This window comes from Tupaia chinensis, unplaced genomic scaffold (assembly GCF_000334495.1).
Source record: "Tupaia chinensis unplaced genomic scaffold, TupChi_1.0 Scaffold144090_1, whole genome shotgun sequence".
NCBI lineage: Eukaryota > Metazoa > Chordata > Mammalia > Scandentia > Tupaiidae > Tupaia > Tupaia belangeri.
Window position 1 is genome coordinate 65,471 of NW_006203944.1, and position 11,312 is coordinate 76,782.

At 38.6% G+C, this 11,312-nt stretch overlaps 1 protein-coding gene across 1 annotated transcript; it reads left to right on the forward strand.

Annotated features, from left to right (window-relative positions):
- Nucleotides 1-6,010: 6,010 nt before the first annotated feature.
- On the forward strand, nt 6,011-8,025 carry LOC102468450 (olfactory receptor 7A17-like). The gene is made up of 2 exons (XM_006165927.3): nt 6,011-6,936; nt 7,932-8,025. Exons 1-2 carry the CDS (start codon nt 6,011-6,013, stop codon nt 8,023-8,025), a joined length of 1,020 nt encoding a protein of 339 aa, XP_006165989.3.
- The last annotated feature ends 3,287 nt before the right edge of the window (nt 8,026-11,312 follow it).

Consider the following 11,312-nt stretch of genomic DNA (forward strand, 5'->3'; position numbering starts at 1 on the left):
TGGTTTAAGCCACCGGGTCCGGGACGCGAACCGTGGTCGACTACATGGGAGTCCAGCGACATAGCCATTATGGCAACTGCTGGGTCCCCAATAATCTCCTTTTTTTATATTAAAAGAAAATTTGATAGAAAGTTGGAGAGGGTAGAAATATAAAGAATAAACATTTGTACAAGCTTGAAAACATAACCAAGTAGAAATTTAGACATACAAAATAAGGTAAACGCACAGAATAAGGTAGACCTTCGTGTTCACAGTCAATTACTTTTCTCCCTTAATGATCAAGGGCCTCAAAACCAGAACCACATCTACCTCTATAAGTGGGAAATACTACTCCCAGCTCAGAGAGCTAAATATCTCCAACTCGACTTTAAGTTTGTTCTGATACTTATGTGAAACTTATTACGAAATGCCCTTACCACGGAGAAGTTAAATGAACGAATTAAAAGGCATGAAAGTTCACCTGAATACAATTTTTAAATCCTTATTTTTTATTTTTGTTAATTATTATTATTATCATTCCTAAATTTACCAAAGGGTACGTGCACTCACCAAAGAGAAAGATAGAGAGGGAAAGTGAGAATGCAAGTCACCAGTGCTAGGATTTGAACCAGGGTCAGCCATATGGGAGTCCAGTGCCTTAACCACCACATCCCCTGTCAGTCTCAATGCTAAAATTTCTAATTGTTTTGACAAAAGTGTCATGAAGCCAAAACATGCAGTGCTCATGACGACTTAAGTGGTTTTAATGATATTAGATCATATTCAAATAATGTGACTTAAATAGTTTTAATGATATTAGATCATATTCAAATAATTTTTTCCGTAAAAGGAGGGAGAAATTAGAATATTAGGTATAAAGGGATACGTAGTTGGTGGGGGCATTTTCTTTAAAAAAATTTAAGGTAAGTTGTATTTGAGCACCTTTCTCCGCATTATTAATTATCAATGCACGTTAATCTATAATTGTCCCCAAGTTAACAGTTTAATTAAAAGTAATACATGAAAAAGCTAAAAGACTAAAAGAACATTTCACAGACACAAGAATGGAAACATTAATATCTTTGACTTCCTTGACATGCAATGCAGTTATGCTTTGAGAACTCACATCACATGCTATAGAAATGTATAGTGATTAAACATAAATAATATAAAAAAATAAAAACTTATAAAAAAGTTAATGACATGCACTGTCTTTTCTTCCACAGTTGAGGTCATGACGTCTTTCCCTTTTTCTCTTGGATTTATATTGTCTTCATTTGTCCGATGCCTACAGCCCCAGACTTGGATAGATCTTGATGAAGTTTCCATCAAAGCTCCATCCTCAGTTCATGATTAAACCATCCTGAGTCTCATTTCTGTAATGTTTCATGAATTTGCTAATAGTGTGTCCTAGTAAAATGATACTGTGTAAAAATTAAATAAAACAAGCCACCTAAGTTTCCAACCTCAGTTCAATGTACCTAAAGAGGTCGACATGAATCTTTTGTAATTAACCAATGTTACATACGTGAGAGACTAAATGCCAATTTAAAAATATTTAAAATATATTTTTGAGATTTTAGTGATAGAGCTTGTCTTGCAGGAGAGAAACAGAGAAAAAACAGAGAGAGGGAAAGTTAGAAGTTTATTACAAAATGTCCTTACCAGGGAGAAATTAAATGAATGAACTAAAAGGCATGAACATTCTCCTAAATAAAAATTTTTTATTGGGCATTTTAAAATTTTTAATATAATTTAATTTAATTTTTTAAAATTAAAATTTTTTTATACATTCGATCACATTATTTAGCTTACAAACTGAACATTTCAATATGTTAACATTCTCCCCAGTCCAGTTGATCAAAATTCTTGACAATCTTCAACAGCAAGTCACCTAAATAAAATTTTTAAATAATTATTTTTTATTTTTGTTAATTGTTATTATTATCATTCCTAAATTTGCCAAAGGTTACATACATGCATTCACCAAGGAGTTGGATAGAGGGAGTGAGAGAGCTAGTCAGCCGCAGGAGAAGGTGCTGCTACAATACAGTCTCCTTTATTGTCCTCTTGGGATTTAGGGCACACACACACACACACACACATGTACCTGGCATGATTTTCAAGCTGTTGGGTTTGGGATTTGAACCACAGTTATCCACACTTCAAACACCATGCCACCTGTTAGCCCCAAATGATAATTCTCAATGCATGTTATGAGTGTAAAACTCCCAAACGTTTTGTCAAAAAACATGAAACTAAGGATTATTGTGACTACACATGGTTTTGTAGCATGTGAGCACAGTTATCTCCAATATGGAAATGGCATTATTATCAGTTTCTGGAGATACCAACAGCTGTGTCTCCTCCACAGTTTATGCTTTGGAAATCCAAAGGGCTAGTGAGTACAAATTCCTCAGTTAGATTTGAAATCACTATTTTATTTTATGACTTGTTATTTACATTCAATCATTGTGCATTTCTATAGCATGTAATATTTTTCTCAAGACATACACATGGAGGGAACCAGCAGTTAGCATAATGGCTATGTTGCTGGACTCCCACGTAGTCGACCGCGGTTCACGTCCCGGACCCGGTGGCTTAAAACTCACGCCGGGCGCGTGTGCGTGCGTGCCCAAGATCCCGAGAGGAGAATGGAGGAGAAGGGATTGCAGCGTGACCATCCGCCCTGGGGGGTGATTTCTCGCTTTCTGTCTCTATGTCTCTCTCTGTCTGTCTGGCGAGTGCACACGCCCTATAGCGAAAATTTCTCTCTCTCAAAAAAAAAAAAAAAAGACATACACATGGAGTATGTGACATTAACATCTTTTCCTTAGCTTTTGCTGTAGGGCACATGCACTCACCAAGAGAGGTGGAGAAAGAGAGAGACAGAAGGAAAATGAGAAATCACTTCCCAAAGGCATGGCCATGCTGCCTTCCCTTCTGCTCCATTATCCTCTCAGGATTTTGGACACACATGTGCCCCGTGTGATGTTTAATACATTGGGTCTGGGACTGGAATCACGCATTCAGCCAAGTAGGATCCAACACCTTAAACTCAATGCCACAGGCTGACCTGTGACTTTTAAATTTTAACTCAACAGTTGGTAAAAGATGCTAATGACCTTCGGAGGTAGGAGAGTTCCCAGAGGACATCAATCTCTATTGATGGATTCATCACATTTTTGGCTTGGTCTCTCAAGAGCAGCAAATTACAGGAAAATGTTCTTTCTTTTCCAGACCAGTGTCCATGAGGGAAATCAACTGCTAAGAGGTTCAAGTTATAATGAGAAAATTCATCTAATGAGCAGATATAGGGAGCTGTAAATATTTCATCTGTCACTGTCCCTCAGAGAGGACAACCTTTGGCTGGATAGAGTTGAATTTTCTGGAATCTCCAGTCTGGCTAGGGTACCATGCTTAATTCTTTCGTTGTGTCTTATCTGGGGACAGAGCTGTGGTCTCCACCACTAACTGTCCAGGTAGAGATTCACCCTTCCACAAGAAGACCATCCTCTCTGAGAGCCCACACAGGTGAGTCTAAGATATCTTCTCTGAGAGCCCACACAGGTAAGTCTAAGAGCGCAGTAGGTACACAGAAAGAGTTCAGAGAGAATAGGTGCCAGGAACATCTACCTGAGATCACCAGACAGCCAAACCAGCCTAGCAAGAGCTGAGATATATTGATGTGTTTGGTTACTTGTCGATCAAGGTTATTTTTCATTAATTTATTTAAAATGTTAACAAGCCATGTGTCTGCTAAACTTAGCAACGCAGGCATCATTGTAGACAATTTAGTGATGGGAATAGACATCCAATTGGATGAGGGTGAAGAAGAATAAGAGAAATAAAATGATTTCAGTCAAATTAGAACATGTGCACAGAAATTTGCAATAAAAAAAGTAGGAAAAGTAGAATCAGAGTTGTGATGAGATGTGCAATGACTTTAGGGTCTGTTAAGGAGTTTGTGAAATGAGTATATTTGTGCATATTTCTTAATTTTAGGATTCAGATGAACAGGTTGCTTGTAATTCATACCTTGCAACTGTACTTCATGACACATACATTTCAGTTTCTTCTTTCACATTGAGTATTCACAAGAACAATTTTATTCTCATGTTGGAACCAGCAGTTAGCGTAATGGCTATGTCACTGGATACCCATGTAGTCGACTGCGGTTCGAGTCCCAGACCCGGTGACTTTTTTAAACTCATGCCGGGCGCGTGTGCGTGCATGCCCAAGATCCAGAGAGAATGGAGGAGAAGGGATTGCAGTATGGCCATTCCCCTGGGAGGTGATTTCTCGCTTTCTGTCTGTCTGTCATTCTGGCGAGTGCACATGCCCTATGGCAAAAACTTCTCCAAAAAAATTATTCTCATGTTAAAATGAAAATATTAAAGAGTTTTTACTTACAGCTATTTTTATCCTGATAAGATTGAATAGGTTTACGAGTCTGTTAACTTTTTAAATTATTGCAAATCATGCCAGTGTTGTAGTTTTATGTTCTGGTGGTCTGAGTATAGTTATTCTTTTGATGTTTTTCTTTTAATAATGAATTGAAGTTTTAAAATAAAATTTTCAGAGTAACTTTGAATTATATTATGTTTATATATATATATGGTGAATGTGAAAAGTTAATATTTAGTCTTATCAAATCTAATAGGCCATCATATTGTGTACACAAATCCACTCCAAATTTTTTATTAATGTAAAAAAATTCTATGTCAGTAGTAAACAAGATACTTTTTAAAATTTTTTTGGCCATAGGGTATGTGTACTCACCTGAGAGAGAGACAAATTTTTTTTGGCCATAGGGTACATGTACTCACCTGAGAGAGAGACACAGAGAGACAGAGAGAAGTAAAGTGAGAAATCACCCTCATGGGTTGTCCACACTGAAATCCTTTTTTCCTCCAATTTCCTCTTGGGATTCTGGGCACACATGCACATAGGTCCAGTGTGATTTTTCAGGTCGCTGGGTTTGGGTCTCAGACCATGAATGGTCATGCTGGTGTCCAGCATGTTAGACTGTATGACACCTGCTGACCTCCCAAATGAGGAGAGATCTATTTAGATCCATGGAATACTTCTGAAATAAAATAGTGAGTGATGCCACTTAACTAAGGTATCTGAAGGAGTCAAAGTCATGGAAGCAGATGACAGAATGGTGGTTGCCAAAATATTGGTGCAAGAGGAAATCAGAGTTGTTTTTCAATGGATATAAAGTTACAGTTATTGGGCCAGCTGGTGGTTAAGGCTGCTGGATCGTACATGGTTGGCTGTCAGTTAATAACTCAGACCTGGCAACTTGAAAAAAGTACCAGGCATGTGTGCATGCACTCCCAATATCCTGAGAGAAGAGAGGATTGTGGGATGGCCATTCTCTGAGTGTGTGTGTGTGGCGGGGTGATTTCTTACTTTCTCTCTCTCTCTCTCTGTCTCTCCATCTGGTAAGTGGATGTGCCCAATAGTAAAACTAAAACAAAACAAAATCTAATTGAAACATCATATTATACTCCATAAATACGACCTACTATTTGTCAATCCCATAGATTTCTTTTTTTTTTTTTTTGAGAGGTTTTCGCTATAGGGCGCGTGTGCTCGCCAGGCAGACAGAGAGAGACAGAGAGACAGAAAGCGAGAAATCACCCCCCAGAGGGGATGGTCACGCCGCAATCCCTTCTCCTCCATTCTCCTCTCGGGATCTTGGGCACGCACGCACACGTGCCCGGCCTGAGTTTTAAGCCACCGGGTCCGGGACGTGAACCGCGGTCGACTACGTGGGAATCCAGCGACATAGCCATCACGCTAACTGCTGGTTCCCAATCCCATAGATTTCTTGAACAAAGAAGTCAGACAACAAGTCCTAGCAAACATGACACTATGAAAGCCTAAAGGGGATTAAATCCATACAAAAACATAAAAAAAACCCCTCTTGACTGCAAAATATTAACTCTGGCATTTCAGCTTTTCAATAATTCCTGTTCATATCAAATTAGTCATCTAATTTTCTTCTTTTCAGGTAGTCATCATGGAACCAGGAAATGATACACAAATTTCAGAATTCCTTCTTCTGGGACTTTCAGAGGAACCACAGTTGCAGCCCCTCCTATTTGGGCTTTTCCTCTACATGTACCTGATCACTGTGTGTGGAAACCTGCTCATCATCCTGGCCACCATCTCAGACTCCCACCTGCACACCCCCATGTACTTCTTCCTCTCCAACCTGTCCTTCGTAGACATCTGCTTCACCTCCACCACCGTCCCAAAGATGCTGGCGAACATCCAGACACAGAGCAAGGTCATCACCTATGCAGGCTGCATCACCCAGATATGTGTTTTTACACTCTTTGCAGGGGTAGATGATTGTCTCTTGACAGTGATGGCCTATGACCGGTATGTGGCCATCTGTCACCCCCTGCACTACACGGTCATCATGAACCCCTGGCTCTGCGGAAAGCTGGTTCTAGCATCCTGGATCATGAGCCTCCTGTATTCCTTGTCACAAAGCTTAATGGCATTGCGGCTGTCCTTCTGTACACATGTAGAAATTCCCCACTTTTTCTGTGAAATTAATCAGGTGATCCACCTTGCCTGCTCTGACACCCTCCTTAATGACATAGTGATCTATTTTGTAGCTGTGCTGCTGGGTGGCGGTCCCCTCATTGGGATCCTCTACTCTTACTGTAAGATACTTTCCTCCATTCGTGCCATCTCATCAGTTCACGGGAGGCACAAAGCCTTTTCCACCTGTGCCTCTCACCTCTCAGTTGTCTCCTTATTTTATTGTACAGGCATGGCTGTGTACCTTAGCTCTGCTGCGACCCACAGCTCACACTCAAGTGCAGCAGCCTCAGTGATGTACACTGTGGTCACCCCCATGCTGAACCCCTTCATCTACAGTCTGAGGAATAAAGACATAAAGAGGGCCCTGAAGGTATTCTTTGGATGGAAATTGTGAGAAAAATCTTTGGCCTGGAGGTGAAACAATACCCATGATTGCAGAGTTTATAGACTTAGAGTCAACAATTGTGACTCTGATCGGATTGTGCAAGTACTAGTGTGTACACTTTAAGTAACACTGTATTTAGCTTTGTATAATCTTCACTATCCAGCCTTTTATTTCTTTAATGTCTTCCTACTTTCCCAATGTTATTCCTAGCCTTGTATCAGAAACACTTCGATAGTATCATAAACTCATAGAGTGATTTGCAACTCTTTTTTAAAAAATTCTGTTTACTAAATAGTTATTTTTATTTCATTTAAGTGATTACTCTTATTATTATTATTTTATTTAATGAGAGAGAGAGAGAGAGAGATAAAAAGTAAGAAAGCATATTGCTAGTTCTTGGACCCAAACTATAATTAGCCATGTGAGAATCTAATGCCTTAACCACCGTCCTGTCCACCTTAGGCAACTCTTAAAAATAATGCCAGATGTGTGTGGAGGAGTGGGGCCTGGGGAAGAACATTTGGAGGAGGGATACGGAGATAGCATTGTTGAGACAGGGAGGTAGTGTTGTTATATTTTGATCACCTCGACCGGATAGAAATGTTCACATATTGATATGATCACCTTGTAAGCTAAATAATGTGATTGAATGTATTTAAAAAAGTAAATAAAAATAAAAAATAAAATAAAAAATAATGTATTCTCATGTGATGTATATAATTTGGAGCAATTTTTGTATAATGTTACTAAAATAACTTTTGGGGGTTGTATTCTGCCTATGTAAAAAGAGAACAAGAAGAAAAAAACAACTAGAAAGCAAAAAAAATTGCATTTGGCAAGTAACACCATTAATGTAATATAGAGTATAAACAAATCTAAAAATGCAGGTTTTCATGTATGTGTATGTCCTTGCTTCCAATATTTCTGAAACGTAGACTTTAATATATTAGGGTGTATGTTGACTGTAATTCGCTCATTAAAATCCTGTTCTGTTACTTAGCTCAGAGTTCACGTTGCCTCCTTTAATCACTGTCAAAATTGATGACCAGGTTCAGACTCTGTGGTGCAGCTACACAGAGCTGGAAGCCACGTGAAAACTCTGGTTCAAGTCCTGAGTCTAGTCAGCATGAAATCTCACTGGATGAGGGAGATCTCACTGGAGGAAGAGTCTTTGCAATAGCCCTGCTCAGTAGAGGGTTCTTCTCTCTTGTTCTATCTGTCTCCCTCACACTTTCTCTTCTTTTCTCTCGTCATGTGCTCCAACACATTCTGTCATGAAGAAAAATAATTTTTTATCAGGTATCTGAGTCAAAATGCTTTGTATATAGAAAGGCAAATCTAACAAATAGTTGAATCAATATGGCCTTAGAATCAAAGATAGACTTAAATATGATGAAGCGAACATTTTGATCATACATTGTTATAAGTATGCACTGTGCTCCTTTATTTCTTTTTAAAATTTTATTTATTATTATCATGATCTTGTTTTTATTACATTGAATCACATATAACTTTACATTACTTTTTCCAGAAGGAATACCAAGTATATCAGTCAACACAAAGACACTAAAATTCCTCTTATCATTATCAAATAGCCATAGAGTAAGTGTATTTGCCAGAGAGAGTCAGAGAGAGAGAGGGAGGAAAAGTGAGAAATCACTTTTCAGGAGCAATGGTCCCACTACATTATCTTCTTTTCCAGTCTTCTCTCAGGATTTTGGACACATGCACATGTACCCAGTGTAATTTATCAAGCCACCAAGTCTGGGACTAGAACCATGCATTCGGCCATGTGGGATCCAGCACTTAAACTGCAACACCACCTGCTGACCCATGACAATTATATTTTAAGTCATGATTGGTGAAAGGTGCTAATGACCTTTGGAGGCAGGAATGTTCACAGAGAAAGTGTAATAAAGATAAATTCTTCACACTTCCGACTTGGTCTCTCGAGGACAGCAAATCAACAGGAAAATTTTCCATTCTTGCCAGACCGGTGTCCATGAGGGAAATCGGGTACTAAGAGATTGATTGTAGTTATAAGGAGGAAATGAACCTAATTAGCAGAGAGAGGGAGCTGCAAATATTTCAACTACCATTGTCTCTCAAGGAGTACAACCTTGGGTTGGACAGGACATGGTTGATTTTTCTGGAGTCTCTAGACTGGCTAGGGTTCCATGTTAAATTCTTTCATTGTGTCTTGCCTGAGGACACAGCTACAGTCTCCATCACCAATCATTCAGGGAGGAATTCACCCTTCCACAAGAAGATTGTCCTCACTGAGAGCCCATACAGGTGAGTCTGACAGCCCAGTAGGTATGGCAGATCCCGTTCAGAGAAAATGAATGCCAAGGACATCTACCTGAGATCACCTGAGAGTCAAACTAACCAAGCAAGAGCTGAGAGATTGATGTGTTTTTGTTCCTTGCCTGACAATGTTATTTATCATTAATTTATTTAACGTGTTAAAAAGCCATGTATCTGTTAGACTTAGCAATGCGGGCATCATTGTGAACAATTTAGTGATGGGAATAGATATCTAATTGCATGCGAATGAAGAAGGAATGGGAGAAAGAAAATGATTTCAGTCAAATTAGAAAATGTGCACAGAAATTTGCAATTCAAGAAATAGGAAAAGTAGAATCTGAGTTGTGATGACATGTACAATGACTTTCGGGTGTTTTACGGAATTTTTGAAATGTGGAATTTTTGCATGTGTCTGCATTTTTTGGAAGAAGGAGATGAATGGGTTGCTTGCAATTCACACCTTGTAACAGGAGTTCATGAGACACATTCCACAGTTTCTTCTCTCACATTAAGCATTCACCTAAAAACTTATTCTAAGGTCAAAATGGGAATTTAAAGAGTTTTTTACTCACCAATATTTTCACGCTGGTTTGTTGAATATGTTTACGGATCTGTTAACTTTTTACTTTATTGCAAATAAAGACAATTCTTTGTTTGTCTGTTCTGTGGTTTGAGTATTCTTTATTCTTTTGATTATTTTCCCTTTAAATAAATCCAAGATTTTAAATAAAAATTTCATAATACCATTGAATTATTTAATGTGCGTGTGTGTGTATATATATATTTGGTGCATGTGAAAAATTAATATATTTTATGTTATCAAATCTAATAGGCAATTACATTGTATATCGACCCACCTCAAATTTTTGTTAACTTAGGTAAAGTTTTCTTTGTCAGTAGTAGAATTTTTTTAACATAAACCATGAGAGAGAGAGAGAGAGAGAGAGATAGAGACAGAGAAAGAGAAAGCAAGAATTCTCTTCTATTTCCTATTTCCTTTCAGGATTTTGGGAATGCATGCACACATATCCAGTGTGATTTTCTCTCTCTTTTTTAAAAAATGATTTATTATTATTATTATTTTTAATTTGACAAGAGATGAGACAGGGGGGAGAGAGAGTGAGAGAGAGAGAGGAGAGAGAGAATGTGAGAAAGCAAGCCCTCCAGGTCCAGGACTTGAACTATTGTCAGCCATATGGGAGTCCAGTGCCTTAACCACCACACCAGCTGCCAGCCCTTCCAGTGTGTTTTGCAAACTGCTGAGTTCAGGACTCAAATCACAGTAAATCATGTGGGAGTCCAGCACCTTAACTACTACTACCACTGTTTGCCCCCAAATTATGGTCTTATAATACAGATGTGTGAATACCAATTGACAGATAAAAATTAGGGAGATCTATTTTGATCCATGAAATACCTTTGAAATCAGTGTGTGATTCCACTAACCAAGGCACCTGAAGTAGTCAAAGTCATAGAAACAGACGACAGAATGGTGCTTGCTGGGCGGTTCGTGAAAGGGGACACATAAGAGTTGTCTTTCAATGGATATAAAGTTATAATCATTGAGCCAGCTGGAGATGTGATGGTTAAGGTGGATGGATGGCATATGGTTGACTGTCAGTTCAAGCTCCATATCCAGAAGATTGAAAAATGCACACTTGACATTCTGGGAGTAGAGGGGATTGTGGTGTGGCCATTCTCCCTAGGGGGTGATTTCTCACTATCCCTCTTTCTGTCTCTCTGTGCTGTGAGGGCATGTGCCCAATAGCAGAACTAAAAACAAAACCAAACCAAACCTATTGAAACATCACATTGTGCTCCATAAATATGTACAATTATTACTTGTCAATAAATAAACAAGTTAAAAATCCTGTAGAACACATGATTTGTGGGAACAAAGACTTGAGTTGAATTTCCTAAGCAGAGATGGTACTGCAAAAGCCTAAAGGGGATTAGATCCAAACAAAACTATAGAAACTAACTTTAAGACTAAAATATTAACTATGGCATTTCAACTATGTGAGTCATACCTGTTTGTGTGAAATTAGCCATCTGACCTTCCTCTTTTCAGGTA